General features: G+C 35.5%; 2 protein-coding genes across 4 annotated transcripts in view; one reads left to right on the forward strand and one right to left on the reverse strand.

The window, feature by feature from the left end:
- Positions 1-54: 54 nt before the first annotated feature.
- The window catches only part of snu (snustorr), a 50,131-nt gene continuing 33,665 nt past the window's right edge, over positions 55-16,520 (reverse strand). For all 3 annotated transcript variants that reach the window (XM_011309663.1, XM_011309664.1, XM_011309666.1), the window contains 7 exons: positions 4,637-4,730; positions 4,280-4,444; positions 3,738-3,872; positions 2,514-3,238; positions 1,936-2,201; positions 1,497-1,583; positions 55-914 (listed from right to left, as the gene is read on the reverse strand). In XM_011309663.1, coding sequence (XP_011307965.1) covers positions 700-914; positions 1,497-1,583; positions 1,936-2,201; positions 2,514-3,238; positions 3,738-3,872; positions 4,280-4,444; positions 4,637-4,730 — 1,687 coding nt within the window. In that variant the 3' untranslated portion in view covers positions 55-699. The remainder of the gene's footprint in view (positions 915-1,496; positions 1,584-1,935; positions 2,202-2,513; positions 3,239-3,737; positions 3,873-4,279; positions 4,445-4,636; positions 4,731-16,520) is intronic.
- Positions 11,551-12,903, forward strand: LOC105269436 (uncharacterized). Its single transcript, XM_011309662.1, has 2 exons — positions 11,551-12,369; positions 12,439-12,903. The coding sequence occupies exons 1-2, from the start codon at positions 11,670-11,672 to the stop codon at positions 12,648-12,650; spliced, it is 912 nt and encodes a 303-aa protein (XP_011307964.1). The 5' UTR covers positions 11,551-11,669; the 3' UTR covers positions 12,651-12,903.

Consider the following 16,520-nt stretch of genomic DNA (forward strand, 5'->3'; position numbering starts at 1 on the left):
TCTCTAGTCCATCGTGTGCAATATCAAAATTTTGGAGAAATAATCAATATAACATTGACAAGTCAAAATTTTTAATGCAACACATGGTACGCAAACAAACATCCAATTGATTAATTAACAAATGTGGCAATAAACAACAGAAGGTAACATTTATTTTCGCTAGATTTCGAAAGAATAAATGACAGAAACATAACAAAGAAAGCCACCTGACAATAGTAATCTATCAGAAACCTCAAGTGTATAATTTCAGAATAAAAAATAATTTTATGAAAACAATTACAAAAATAAACGTCGAATGAAATGAAAAATTAATAATAAAATCCTAGGGTCTTCTATACAGTTTTGGGGTACCATAAACTCAATTGAATAGCCTCATCAAACAATAATAACGATCATACATCATGTTTCTCATTAACTATTGCCATACAATTAATTTCCAACAAGTTAAATCGTATTATTTCGATAAGGAGATTTGAGTTTAAAATGAATTAGCGACTTCAAGAGATCCTTCAACTTGAAGTGCAAACTGTCATTATATAAAATTACGAAGTGCCCTGATTCCGCCTGAGGAATGTTTGGTTGAGGATGTACCCTCCCCAATTTGAGTCTTCGATTTGTCCCCATTTTTGTTTTTCATTTTTAACTAAAAATTAAATTCTGTACATGGACAATGGCCCAGTGGATTATGAAGGTTGACCTTTATCCCCGTTTGAATTTGAGAACCAGCATGCTTATCGTTAAGAATACAGCGATCCAGATGATGGTCGAGATGAAGCCGTTGTAGACATCGGGTTCGCTGATCGTCCAGCCTCGAGTCAGCATCGAACGCAGGGAAGTCGTTGCCATAGTTAGAGGGAGTCCTTGAGAAACATAACGAAGGGCTGTCGGCATACCTTCTACCGGCCAAATGACACCTGAAATTTCCCAATTCATTTATTTGTAGACTCTTTTGTTGCCAAACTCTAATTGGTAATTGTGCTGACAATTCAACTTTTCTATCTATTCAAATTTATGTTTTCAAATTTTCTCTTTTTGAATTGAAAATCCTTTGGTAAGCCAATCGTTAACTTATTGGTAATTTCCACTGGAATTTTATAAATAAAAAATCATTCAAGTTCATTTTCGCTTTCACATCGAATTGATAATATTCCTTAAATCTGAGTTAATACATAGCGCTCGTTGGGATTTATCTACAGATTATCTGGCCTCTGACAAAAAATTTATTGGATATTATTCAAATAGAAGACAGTACATTAAGGTATTTTTGACCCCATGGTTTAATTGTCGCAATTGCCACAAACACAGCTATTTTCTGGTAGATTCCAGACCATAATGTTTGAAATCTTTAATGAATAAATCGTATATTCAGAGTTATGAGAGTATTTTCAACTGCAAAAAACATTTGGAAAGGCAAAGTTCAAATATTACAATGTCTTCATTCGCAGGTAAATAATCTCATGAATAATGTATAATGTATATGATTATTCTTTACGTACCACTCAGCAAAAGTGTAGGATAAAAGCTGCCCAAAGCTAGTTGAATGGCATTCCTCTCGAGTTCGCAAATAGCGGAGATCACGAATCCTAAAATCGAAATAAACATCTTGATTTTTTCAACAAAAGAAGAATAAATTGATTAAAACCATCTCTGAACACTAAATTAAAAAAATATCCGTCGACACCTTGTCTAAGAGACTCCTGTATCTCTGTCTAATAAACTTTTTTCCCTCATATTATTGCCATAATTTTCTCTTCATTCATGTAAAAACATTCTCGATGTTTCACTAATGCATCTCAAAAGAGAAGAGAAACAAAAACTAGCGACTGACCTTTGAATGCAATTGCAACATCAGATGGTTTAGTGTAATTTTTATCATGTGCTTTTTTTGCAACATTGTAGTTGCAATAATTTGCTATGAGAAAGGAAAATCATTACCGAAGCACATGCCGCAGAGACCCTGAAGAATCGTCAGAAGGATAACCCAACCGATGTCACCATTACACTGTACTCCAAACACAAGCATCATGAAGATAAGGACAAGAGCTGTTTGACCGCACATTACGATGAATTGTGTGATAACGTGCGAAAAAAGAATCTCTCCTGGAGAAACACCTGCCACCCAGCTTCGATCCAGTAAACCCTCCATTCGCTCGATGATTAGAGCAGAGGAGGTAAGGGCAACAGCCAAGAAGAAAACAATTCTGAAATGGCAAATTATTATTAAATAAAATGCACTTTGGGAACAATATGTTATACTAATTAATATGGAAAAAACATTTTGGCTAGTGTTGCTATAGTTGTTTTCATTCCACATAATAATATTGTAAAACTTCCTTATTTTGACAGTAAAGTTGGGAAAAGTAAATTCAATAATGCAAGTGCTATTCATGAAACTTTTCATTAATATTAGGCACTGGAATTTTCATGGATCTAGTGATAAGATAACTTGGTATTATAAAAACTTATGTATTATATAAAATATGAGGGATTTGTTGAATAATTGTAATGCTCACGTTAAAATGACACCAGGAGCGACGAAATCCGTGAAGCTAGGATCATTGGAGCCATAGATAGGGTCCAAAAATTGTATAGGTACATCGGCAAGAGCAGTATTTTGTTCACAGGCACTTAAAAGATCTTTGGCGAAATCTCTGTAGCTGTACTGAAGATCTCTGGCCAGCATGAGGCCAATCTGTTGGTTGGACATATCAAGCCAGACCTTGATTTCACTCTGTTCCAACGTTTCTTCATCCGCATCTCTTCCCAAAATCATTCTAGCGGACAGAGCGTCAGTGAAATTCTCAGTAAAATACAGAGTTCCCCATGCCTTTCCCCTCTCCACCGCGTGCAGAGCATCTTCTTTCGTCCGAAAATGCTCTGTTATCATGGTATCATTATCCAAAAATTTGAGATAACGACAACTGAGATGTGTGAAAGTACAATTTGAGTAAACCGGGCAATACTTGGAATCCCAGTCCATCTCATGATTGACTATTGCCAGTTTCAAACCAGTTGGATCTCTTCCAATGGCTAGACAGAAAAGGATGACCTGCATCACTGGTAGCGCGAATATGAACAACATCACTCCAACGTTTCTCCACATCCTGAGGAAGTTCTTTTGAAGTAGCGCTTTTATTTTTCCTGTGCTTGTGATATCGGCGAGACATCCTGGAAAGTCGCAGTCGTCACACTCGACGGTTGGTGTCTCTTTCACCCCTGGCAGTGGCTTGCCATTCAACTATTCAGACAAACAAATAAATCATTGACATTATTTTCCATTAATTGACAACGCATCGAATTAACAACTAGATTATTCATGTCTTTATATAGCTTATTGTCAAAGCAATACGAATTGAGTACTAGTAGGTCAATTATATAGTCAATTCGCTCTTTCTCTTTCTAGGACCTTTCAAAATTTCTTTGTATCAACTTAGAAGTCAAACAAATGAATCAATTAACTTAATTTCCTAAAAAAAATACCTACGGTAATCCTATAGAGTTCAAAGATTCGATCTCGATGAGTGTTCACGGTATTATGATAATAAGCGATTTCGACTAGAAAATGTGGAAGAACTACTAACGGAGATGAATCAGTCAGATTCGATTTCTGTACAAAACTTCAAGTATTCAATTATTGAAGCTAGGAAAATTGATTAGACGCGAAAATGATTTCGACTGGGAAATAATTTTTCAAATAATGGCTATGTTTGATTTGAAATTGCTGAGGATAAACTTACGTCGTAATGACTGCCAACGCCGTTTGTCGTATCATGAATGAGGACCTCTTTGCTCTGGTGGAAGTTGAGACCGACAACGCCAGACTCTTCAGTTACGTAGACTGGCTCGTCCTTCTTTCCCCAGTGTAATGATGCCTGTGATGTAATCCATTTCAGGAAATTAAAATTTCATCTAAATTATCCGCTCAATCCATTGCTAATTATTTTTTTCCATCAACATAATATTTTGGCATGGATTACCTCTTCTGCCTCGGCAGGCTTTTCAATGATAATTTATTTAATTAGCAATTGGATAATTTATTCTGTTTCTATTCGTGTTTTTAAAACGATCCATTACCTCTTGTTCCTGGTTTGGCTTTAAATTCAATAATTTAATAATTAGATTTAAGAATGAGCATTCCTTGGAGCAGTGACTATTGTATGATGTTTGAGTTTATATTAATTAATTGTTGGATGTTTTTTTAACAGAAGGATGACTTTCGAAAGATTGGCCAAAACTCGGAAATAGAGTCAAAAAAATAGTTGATAACTAATGAACTTACCAAACTAATATTATTTGAAATATTAAACTCAGTATTTGGATGATTATTGGTTTGCTTCCTTGATAATTTCAGGAAGACTTCTTCAAGTGATGGACAATTATACATAGTCAGTAGTGCCCTAGGTGATTCCTCGGCCAGTAATCTTCCACTCCTCATTAATCCAATCTACATAACAAATTGAAATTCAATCAATTAGCCATGATCGCTCTGTTTCCGATGTGAATAATGCAGAAGCAATTACAAGATAATTATCGTCACATTCGTACCTCCATGACGAATGAAATGTCAAATATCGTACATAATAATTGCTGTACATTTTGCAAGTGGATAAGAATGATTTGGTTAATAATTGACTACCGTGTGTGCTTGTCTCGCTTCCTCGATGTAATGAGTTGTAATGATGACAGTTTTGTTTCCGTCCTTTGTGATTTGTACCAAATGATTCCAGATACTGAAATGAGATAAATAAACAATGCATGAAATTCAGAACGGTAAACAGTATTGCTCTTGTTATAATATAATAAAAGATTAATATTACAAGATAATGAAAAATCATAAATCCCTTGACTAAAAATGATAAGCTATCATATTTTAATTTTTGAGTGGAGAGTGGACAATTTTTTTTAGAATTCAATCTCAAAATATTAATGATATCAATATTATCCATAAAGTACTTTGTTGTTAATACGCAAGTTATCGTTTCAGCAATAGAAAGAAAAATCACTGATTCATTTTGCAATACTTTCATGTATATTTTATGTTTATGGTGGTTTTCATGAAAAATAAGAATAATTGTGAATAAAATTGGAGAAATGCTGGCTCTATCTATCGAAATAACTAACATAATATATTTCACGGAAATGTCTTCTCTTTTGAAGGCGAATGGCTATTGGAAATCGCTATATTAGCACTTTGAGTTGTGGTGTTAATTTGCGCAATTAAATACAATCATTCATAAATTATTCATGAATTGTTGCGCTTGAGATATTTCCATTTTTTTTTCTCACGTTTCTTTTAAACATTTTTGTGGTGTCACCTGCCTTGTACTTTGACCATAATGGTTACAATGCCGAGATTGTATGTTGATGAAGTTGAACCTAGATGAGAAAATTTTTCCATTTCCGCCTTTGAAATCTCGAAAAGTCGCAAGTGCTTGCATACGCGATAATGTCATTTGGTTTTGCAAACTTTCGAAACATCTTTGGGTTATGATACAATTCTCAAAATTATTTTAATGTTATAGCCACGACAGGGGTTGTTTCGCTTCTCCGAATTCCATCATTTTTTAACTTAAAATTTCACGATAGAAAGAGCAAAGTGTAGTGATTCATGGAAAATTTCTCGAAAAGTTATGACTTTTTGAAATAAAAATGTAGAAAATTCATATTTCAAGAACAGTTAGAGTAAAAATTCATTAAATATTCGTTCTCTCATTACCTCCTATTACCCATGAAAAACTCCAATTTCACTATTTTATTCGTATTTTTTTTTAGGAGAATGCCTCCCAGATGTACTCATTTCTATACCTTACGTTGAATACAGAATAATTTTATGGAACTTAAATATGACTGACCCGTACAAAGGAAGGTTGGAGAAATGATGATCCATGTATGGGCAGCTAACGAGCAAATTCCCATAATTATGCATAACTATTAAAGGACTAGTCGAGTGAAAATAGAGCTTCTAGGAACATAAAAGTTCCCCTTGTGAGAATTAAATGTGCCCATGATGCAGAGACATTTTCATACGGTAAAAAAAAAATCTGAAATAAATAATGTGTTGATTTTTTCTTGATTTCCGAAGTTCTCGTTTACGCCGACAAAAAAATGATGAATGGTTAATAGATTCGCATCAAAATGAATAATTATTGGAATGTAGGTGCAAGGTAATAAATAAATTTTGAGAAGCAGTGTACTACTTCATAAGGAATTCTTTACTGTAGCATGAGGAAGGCAAGCCTTAACTAGAGGAGAGTTGTCCAGAAAATTAAGTATGATCATAATGGGAAAATTCATACTCGGAAAATTAAAAATAAGAGTTAAGGTTTACTATATGAGAGGTGACAGTTCTGCAAATTTCAACGCATGTTTTGCATTAAACTTTTCTTCAACAAAAAGAATGGATTGTAAATTAGTCCTTTTTCTGGGACTGGTTTGCCCCACATGCCATAAACGTACATACTAAGTATGTATGGTAAAGTCAATATGTCTCACACAATAATACAATTTGAACTCGAACGCCCCTACTTATAAATAAATATATAGTAAGGAAGTTATCAACTACGGCAACCTTTTGATTTTATCTCACTTAATGATGCAAGAATAAATCGTACAATTGTTATCATATAAAAAAATTGTTAGCTGGTGAAAGCAGTTTTCCACCTTCTTAGGGTTAATACTATATATTTACAGTAAAGCAACACAAAGCGATCGAGAATTTGAAAGACGCCAGTGGCGAAGGCAAGAAAAACCAAAAAAAAAGTGATAAGAAACTGGTTCGATGGATATTGGAATTGTAAAGAAAAATCTCGAATCCTATCTAATGATTGTTGACGCTTACGATTATCTTGAAGAATATTTTTCAGTACCGGTTTGAAAAAATATATGAAGTTTTAAAGTGGAAAGTCTATATTATTACTTTTGCACAGAACGCAGGAATGAAGCGGTCTCAATGCAGTTCGAATTAAAGACGAACTGTTGGTCGAGAAACTACGGCATATCTATGCTTAATTATAATTCTGACTTAGGAAGTAAGTTATATCTGAGCGCCTAAATTCATTAGCGCGTGTTGTTAGCCAGTAGAGAGATGGCATGACTGATTGATGTTGAACATCTGGTGCTGCTACAGTATCGTTTTGCATGATGAAAGGTCGTGTTGCAGCATTAATAGCTGGCAATACTGATGTAGGTAAAGTTGAAGTGACCAATGTATTAGGAAGCTGTGGGTCAACGTTATCCAAATTATAAGTGAATGGTAATGAGGTATGTGATTGTTCTGAGAGTACATCAGCTGTTGCTGTAGGCTTCGGTGATTGGTGCTGTGGTTTATCCAGCGAAAGTGTAAAGCGTGGATGCAATTCGTAATAAATAAACATACTCAAGCATTCCGTGTCTTTGATGTACTTTGTAACTCCATTGAGGACTATTCCTTTATCAAAGAACCACCATTCACCCGAACATACAAGCTCATAATTGGCGAATGATGCTGGTCGTTCATTGCTGTATGTAATACGATCAAATGATACGTGCCAAGATCCTTTTTGTGAACGCAACCGTTCTTCTTCTTCGTCGACGACTGTCAGAACATCGTACAATAAAACTGCATCATTATCACGATATTCCATTGTTGTTTCGCTTCGCACAACCACAAGAGTTTTATCCTTATCTTGAAAAAGTGTGAAATGATTGCGATAATCGGTGAGACGATTTGGCAATGGAGCTTTCTGACTGTAGACGAGAAAAAGACACGATTTGTAATCATTGCTCACAATAACTCGGGGACGTTTGCTGAAGTTGCGTGTTGAATATCCATACTCAGCGCACAAATTAATTTCCTTGGTAGCTACTTGCAATAAAGCACTCATTGCAATAATTTCATAGACAAGAAAGTATTCAACTTCCCTCCCGTCTAGTACATGCTCTTTTTTTTAATTTTACAATCTGTCCTATATTATCCATACTCATCATTGCATTTTCAAAAGGTTTAAAAATTTTCAGCATAAGATCACTAATATCGCATGAAGGAATATTCAGATCAATCAAATCACTGCGAATCATCGTAAAGTAGTCTTCATTTTCTAAAATGATCACTATAGACTCCAATGTATCGGAGATTATAAAACTTGTCGTATCGTATTTGTTTGAGACGGCTTCAGAATGGTGTACAGACATTTACGATTGTAAAATGGTGAAACAAAACGACGTTTACTATAATACACCAATTTCAAAAAGCTTTGTGATCGAACATCCAGTCCCCGATGATTTCATTAGCTTTATCTATTTAGATTTCAATAAACCTAATGACCATCTCGATCGCATCATTCAGAATATGAGTCGGCGAATCAATAAAACAGTTGTGATTTCAAATGCTAACGTCGTTGCCATTGGAACATATCACCTCATGACAAAAAATTGCAATAAACATCTAATTGCTGAAGCTATCGCAACCATCATTAATACGTTCAAATACAAGCAAAAACTTCTTCACCCAGTTGACATTGAACATATGATATTCAACGAACCACTTGAGAATTTTCCCATCACCGAAAATATGGTATTCGATGTGCATCATTTTATGGAAAAACGTAATCAGTTGAAACCCTATGTAAAAGCTGCTCCTGAATTCCCTTAGAGAAAAAATATTAAGTGCCTGATTGTAATCATTTTTCATCAATAAAAATGAAAATTTTACTTTTTTACTTTTTGCGTTACAGTACAAATATATAACACGTCCAGGATAGCATTATACTTTTCATGATTGCGAGTATCATCTACTTTTTAAGAATTGACTATTCTAAAGAGGATGAGGCTATAACATACGATGCCACAACAAAGTTGTTAGTCAATCCAATGGCTAATAGATACAACTGCACATTTAAATTGTTTTCTTTTTTCTCACGAGTTTATATAGAGAAATTATTGTTAATGATAATAATGTATATGATATAGAAATAAGAATTTAAAAAAACCAATGTAAGTATTAAGTAATATAAGTGTAGGGCAGCTAATGAACAATTTTACGGATTATGCAGTGAAAACTGCAAGAGTAGTTGGACGAAAATGAGGTTGAAGGATAACTTTACTTGCCCAGTGAATAATGAAAGATGCCCAATTGCATACACGAAATTTTTTATGGGCAGGTAAAAGTTCTTTCATTGTTTTTGAAATTGATCCGTCATTAATACGCCCATTCATGATGTTATATTCCCAAACGAATTTCTTGTACTGTCAATTATACAGAGAAGAATCCTATTTTAAATTCTCCTATCATTAAACAGACAAATATCGAGACTATCGATATCTCGAAAGTCTGTCATGCTTATTCCACATCGGTTCATTCGTCTGAGGCGGCTAATTCATGAGCGCGTGTCTGAAAGTCTGCCATGCTTATTCCTCATCGGTTCATTCGTCTGAGGCGGCTAATTTGAATTCAGAACTGAAATTTTCAATTATTATTTTTATAATTACAACGCGCTATAGCATGCGGTCGATCTCCAATTCTATAAAAACGATTATAGACTGATGGAAAATACGGTGTAGCTGAATTATCGTCTCATCAAGAGGAATAACTTTGCAGGAGTGCAATTTCTAGTTGGATTGAATCGACAAGCAACATAATTTACATTATCAAAGGATATAAATCTCCACGGAGAGGAAAGTCTTATAAAAATCACCTACGAAAACGCAAAAAAATTGACGTTTTAAGTTTTCGTAAAAATGCCACAGACCCAAAAATTTACTGAACGTTTCAGACTTTTTTCTTATATTCCTATAGAAATTCCACTGAGACCGTCTTTGTTTGCGAATTAGGTGGAATTCGCAGTGATTTATTCTGAATATTTCTCTCCGTGTTGTATCACTTTCCCCCCTTGCAAATCTATCATTCTCATTTAAAATGTTGTTCTAATTATTGCCCTCTGTCAAGAGTTATTTGAATATACAATTTGAAATGGGACACCCCGTATATAATGCGATTGGTATGAAATATGGTATCCAAGCCAATTTGAAAAATGTATTGATTAATTGAGTGACATTTGATTGTTCTAAGCCCAATGAAAATTGAAAATCAAGTTCATCACGTATTGGAAATTATCGAAAAATTGCTAGAGCATAAAGGTCTTTGAGTGCTACCTTTTCTCATAATTTGCGTTATTAAGGAAGCTAATTTACGATACTTAATTAACGTTGCAAAATCATCAACACGACAGGGAATCAGAGTCTTGGCACATCTTTTATTTTTCAACTGAAATATCGGTGGCCATTTAAATCTTATGCTTATCATATTCTTATTTTACAGTAAGTAGAAAAACAACAAATTTTATAGAGCTTAGAAGTTCAAACTATAACTTCTCTTGTTAATATAGTGGTAAGAAATGCAATTTACGGAAACAATGGCAGGCAATGACATGGTACCCCATGAGCCAGAGGGAACCGAACGGGAAACCAGAGAGGACCAAGGGGATGAGTTCGACTTGACCGGCGAAGAGGAGACATCGAAGAACCGTCATGACAATGAAGATGACAATGACAATGACAAGGACAAGAACAAGAACAAGGACAAGGAAAATGACAAGGGCAAGGACAAGGACAAGGACAAGGACGAGGACGAGGACAAGAACAAGGATAAGGAGAAGGAAAATGACAAGGGCAAGGACAAGGACAAGGACAAGGACGAGGACGAGGACAAGGACAAGAACAAGAACAAGAACAAGGACACGGACAAGGACAAGGACAAGGGCAAGGACAAGGACAAGGACAATGACAAGAACAAGAACAATAACAAGGACAAGGACAAGGACAAGAACAAGAACAAGAACAAGAACAAGGACAATGATAAGGACAAGGCCAAGGACAAGGACAAGAACAAGGAAAAAGACAAGGAAAAGGACAAGGACATGGACGTGGGCGAGGGGAAAAAAAATTGTTTTTACAATTACATTTATCCAGGTACTGCAGTGATTGCTTTATCAAGTTCAATCTTCACTACGATAATGCACCAATCAGTTAGCATTCTCATCAAATTATTGCTCGGTGGATTATTACTAAGCTTCATCATATTCACAGTATTGTCATTCAAGCATACAGCGTGAACCGTAAAGCCATATGTAATAATTTAATAATTCGTAATCAATTTTTTTTGTTTGAAATTATGTAATTTTCGTAAAGTGCATGGGCAATCAAAACTCCCGAATCACGCCACACTGGCGAAGCGAGATTCTGTCATATCTTAAGGGGGTTCATCAGCATATTTTGAGGATATAGGGTGGGGGTAAACTTCAAAGGCTCCGACTCAGGGTTCCAACTGTTGATGAATAAACAATAATACATGAATAAATCAGAACAATTCATTTAAATGACGCGCTTTTCCATTTTTGGCAATAGGTATATATTTATGACGATATAAAAAACGGTTTCAATAGTCGAAATGGAGCAACAAACTAAATTATTTAGTGTATTTGTAGGGACGCGACGTGGCAACAACGTATTCATTGATGTTAATTTTCATAGGATTGGCATTGATCCTGTCGGTAAAAACGTACATTTATCTACAAGGTCGAGTGCAAATTTCAGTAGTGACAAATTTCCGAGGTTATGTCGCCTGTTTAACTATTTTTTATATGAAAAATATTAGATGCAAGTAGAGCTAATCAGTTAAGTGTAGCGGAAGAAAAATGAATTCAAGCTCTTCACTGCAACGATTTGGGAATCGATGGATAAAAAAGAAGAATGTTGAGAAGAAATTGAAGCAACAGGCGACTGGCAGAAGAAACCGAGGACGAAGAGTTCAAGGCCCTGAACCCATGATCGAGGTTCATAACACTGGACATGAGCCAATTAAGAGACAAAAATTACAGGATGATAATCAAGGTGAAGCTCCGGGGACAAAAGAAATTCAAACCAACATCACTGCTTGTGAAAATGGAGCAGATATCACTGAACTGCAGTCTAAAGTCAATGATATTGGCACAGAAATAAGAATATTGGAGAGCGCTGAGAGAACACCAGAAGAGGATGTGATTACTCCTGAAAAGACTGACAGCGCACAGAATGAAACTGAGTTCAACACGAAAATTATGAATGGCAATAAACACCAAGAAAATCCAAATGAAGAATCTATCCAGAAGCCAAATTTGACCGGCAATCGTATTGTCGATTTGAATCTGCTGGCTGAGGCACTGTACTGTGAATTCTGTGAAAAAACATTATCTCTGAAAGATATTCTGAGGGAGCTACGACACGGTTTGGGCTCTTATTTGTTTATTAGATGTCCTGATTGTTTTCATGAGAAAAAAATTCCAACAACCAAGTGTATTCGTGAGAAACACGCAGGAAAACGAGAGCAATTTCAAATTAATTTCAAGGCATCCATTGGTAAGTTATATAAAATGAAATGAAATAAAATAAAATTGAAGATTTTTAAATTATTGATGTCTTTTACAGGTTGCTTTCATGCTGGAATTGGTAATCAAGGATTCAACAAATTGTTGTCAGGTCTTGACATTCCCACCGTACCGTCAAATACACAAAAATATTATGATCGTAAAGTTGGACCAGTGGTAGAGAAGGTAGCTAAAGGAAGCGGCGATAGGGCTGCAAAGATCGAGAGAAGGCTAACAATTATCAATAAAGAACAAATAGAGAAGATGGTGTAAGCTGATAATAACCCGCTGAATTAGCAAATTGTTCTAAAAAACTTTTTTTTCTGCGTACCTTTTATTTACCGCCTATCGAATTCTGTAATCGCGCTTCTACCTTGATTAATGGCTTCATTCTGCGTATTACCTTCTAATTTTTACTTTATAGAGTGAAGTATCATTATATTGATGATAACTTTAATTGTGTTAAAGCAATTGTGTAAAGATTTTATTTTGATTGATTTCCTAGATTTTGCATGAATAACTTTCTTGGGATTCAGATGCTTTTAAATTCTCACTATTGTGACTATCATCTACATAATTAATCATTTTATACTTTTTATTTATTATTTACTAATTGAAATAATTTATGATTGATTTAATGAAACTGATTCTTGCTTAGATCATAGATTGTCTAGATGAACTTTACTAACAGGGAGTTTTCGGCCATTTTTTATGGATATGCCCAAAAGAATTACTTCACAGACCATCAGATTATTATTTTATCTAATCATTGTACATTCAGTTGATTTTTTTAACGTTTTCTAGTAATGCTTCAATCATTTTCTCTTATCAGCTGCAGTCGTTGCCTTCTTCCTGCTTATTTTACAGAGAAAAATGTAACTAATACGAATTTAAGTAGAAATTATGTACACTTTTTTTAAGCAAATGTATCATGGAAGGTCTAATAAATAATGGAGAAGAAAATTTGAAGTAGTTATTTGACGTAGATTGGGTATTTTAAAAAAATGATGGATATATATGTTGACTAGGTAGTTTGACGATTCATATAATTTCCAGTCCCGTTGAACATCGTGAAAATTTCATCATTCCGAAAGCAACAATGACAGATAACTCAGAGGAAAATAAAGGTGAGTCTACCTCCAGTCCAGAGGATACGTGCACGTTGTCTTTCATTTTTATCTGATTTACTGAATGCACCGATCGTTCTATACAGGAGAGAGTGCACAGTCAGCAAGACCTGTTTCAGATACTTCATCATCGACAGCTTGTCAACGTATTGAAGACCAGATTTCCATGAAAATCAAGAAATCCTCATTAAAATGGAGAGATATGCACGTATCCACTGCTCATACTGAGATCGACGAAAGAAAAGTACGGATTATGGCCTCCTTCGATACTGCATGGTCGAAAAGGGGAAATGGGAAGCTGTATGATAGTCTGAATGGGTATGCTTGTCTTGATGGAACCCAAAGTGGTTTAAACGTAGATTATGGTACAGAGAATCGACTCTGTCGAATGTGTTATCTGGGAAAATCCAAGGAAACCCATGACTGTCGCCAGGAGTACACAGAAAGTGCCGAGGGCATCGAGGCTGCTCTAGCAGTTAAAGTGACTGTGAATAGTCCCATCTTAAAACAGAATAATTTAGAAATAGGAATTTTCTGTGGAGATGAAGATTCGTGAGCCATCAGTAAAGTCAGAATGGCATCTGATCATCCAGTGGTCAAGCTATCTGATGGGAATCATGTAACTAAGGGTGCAGTGAATCTGTTGTACAGTATTCCGAAGGAGAAAGACCCTGATAAGGAAATGACAAAAACATCAATTGATTACCTAGACAAGTGCCTGAGGTATGCGATTAAACAGAATCATGGTGATGAGATTGGATTGGCTGCAGCCATCAGAAACATCCCTTATCATGCTTTCAATATGCATCTCGATTGTAGTGACTGGTGTAGATACAAAAAATCCACTGATTATTCTCACAGTATCATAGGAGAAGGTCTCCAGAATGGTGTACTGTTTGAAGAAATTAATCGAATTTTCGAGAAACTAGCAAAGAATGCAGCTAAGTATGCTCATACAGCTTCCAGTCAGATGAACGAGAGCCTGAATGCAGCTATAGCTCGAAAAGCCTCCAAGGCAATCTGTTATAGTCTCAGTGAGTCTATGGTTTTTCGAGTTGCTGCAACTGTGGCTGAAAAAAATCTAAAACCAGGATACGTCATGACAATTTATAGGAAACTCAACCTACACATTGATAAGCATTTACATGACTACGTTCGAAGAATGGATGTGATAGTGGGACGCAAAGCCAATAAAGCCGGAACTCGAGCATTCAAGAGACAGCGTATTCAGCTCAGGAAGAACCGTAGTGCCCTTCGTCATAAGAATGAACACTCTGAAGGTGTCATGTACAGATCCCACATGGGGTTAGTGGACACCCCAGTAATCAACGTACCACAAGGGTCTCAGGATGCTGATAGCTCAGTGGATTTAGCCAATGACGATTATCAAATAGTTTTATTCGATCTAGAGACATCTAGCCTCAAGGGTAACTGTGACATATTACAAATCGCTGCTTGCACAGGATCCAGTACATTTGAAAAATATATTCGACCATCAAAAGCCATTGATGTTAAAGCCACGGAAGCTCATGGTCTGACAAATGTATCTGGAGATTTGTATTTGCATGGAGTTCGCCAGGAATCATTCAGTCCACGAATTGTTTTATCAGAATTTATTACATATCTCAAGACATTTGGTAAAAGAATAATTCTAGTAGCACATAATTTGGCATTTGATGGTCCTCGCTTACTTCGCGTAATTGAAAAATTAGCACTCGTAGAAGAATTTCAATCAGCTGTTGAAGGTCTTGCATGCTCACTCCAAGGATTCAAAAGAAAAGACAAGAATAAGGATAAAAAATTTGGAAAGGGTGAACTAACGCTATTTGTACTGGCTAGTCCGTGGTTGAATGTGAGTGCATCGAAGGCTCATACTGCATCTTATGATGTGTATATGTTGAGGCATTTTGTATTTCATGAATTCACGGTCGAGGAACTCGTAACATAAATGACTATAGTGTCTCATGCTCTCAATCACCGGAGTGCAAGGCAAACGAAGGAACTAGTAAATACACTCTCTCCTCTATCAAAGTTAATTCCACTAATCATGAGGCAGAGGATGGCAGAAAGTGATATAGGATTTAATGAATTGTTATTAGCATTTCAATCCGACAAATGCATGGGGATTGAAAAGTTATTGAGCAGCATTAAATATCAACCTCGAGGCCAAAAATTAAAGAATATTTATCAGGAGATTTCTGACTTTTTCATGAGACGAGAGATGAATTAAGAAAATAACCTCCCGCACTACTCTTGGGGTTGCTGAAAAACTTGAAAAACTTTAAAAGATTTTCATTTGCGGTAGGGTCCAACTAAGTTCCAAAGTGACATGTTTTCCGGTGAATTAATGTTATCGATTATAAGACTATTTTACGTTGTTGAATGAGAAAAATATTGTTTAATAAAGTTCCAACTCCAATTTAAGTTTCGTATTTTAATTCCCATTAGTATTTTAAACCGCCCGCACTGCCGAATACCGCGCATGCGTGCGCTACTGTCGATCTATGTTGCCAAGTTTCACCGCCATTTCAGCGGATTCCAACCTGAACGAGATATTTTTCTCACTTTTTTAAAGAAAAATCAATTATTTTACTCAAAAAATGTCCGAAACTCTGCAAGATCCTTCCTGCAGTAGATATCTACTGGAATATGCACTATTTACCCTTCCCTTATATTGTTGATCGCGACAATTTTCACTCAAAATACCTATTTCATTTAGACCTGCGTATAAGGCTTTTTTTTTATTAAAAATTTCACGAAATCTACAGTCAAAAATATTCTGAAAAAATTCTAGAAGTCATGAAACTGTTTGACCAAGTAAACTGCGAAGTTTCATTGCTTTGGTATGTTGGGAAATTTGTCATTTTTTTGCTGATGACCCTCCTTAACTAACTAAACTAATCCTACACACAGAAAACAGCCCTATTCTAAAAGGGACACGCATGATACAATCGATTATCTCGAAAATTTTGAAATCATGAAGCTACAAAGAGAGATTACAAAGTCGTAACTACAA

Source organism: Fopius arisanus, unplaced genomic scaffold (assembly GCF_000806365.1).
Source record: "Fopius arisanus strain USDA-PBARC FA_bdor unplaced genomic scaffold, ASM80636v1 scaffold00069, whole genome shotgun sequence".
Classification (NCBI taxonomy): domain Eukaryota; kingdom Metazoa; phylum Arthropoda; class Insecta; order Hymenoptera; family Braconidae; genus Fopius; species Fopius arisanus.

What these genes read in the sequence shown, in the direction of transcription:
- LOC105269436 (XM_011309662.1), top strand. Translation starts at nt 11,670, where the DNA reads ATGAATTCAAGCTCTTCACTGCAACGATTTGGGAATCGATGGATAAAA. An exon ending in TAATTTCAAGGCATCCATTG is followed by an intron (nt 12,370 to 12,438) that starts GTAAGTTATATA and finishes TGTCTTTTACAG; the next exon opens with GTTGCTTTCATGCTGGAATT.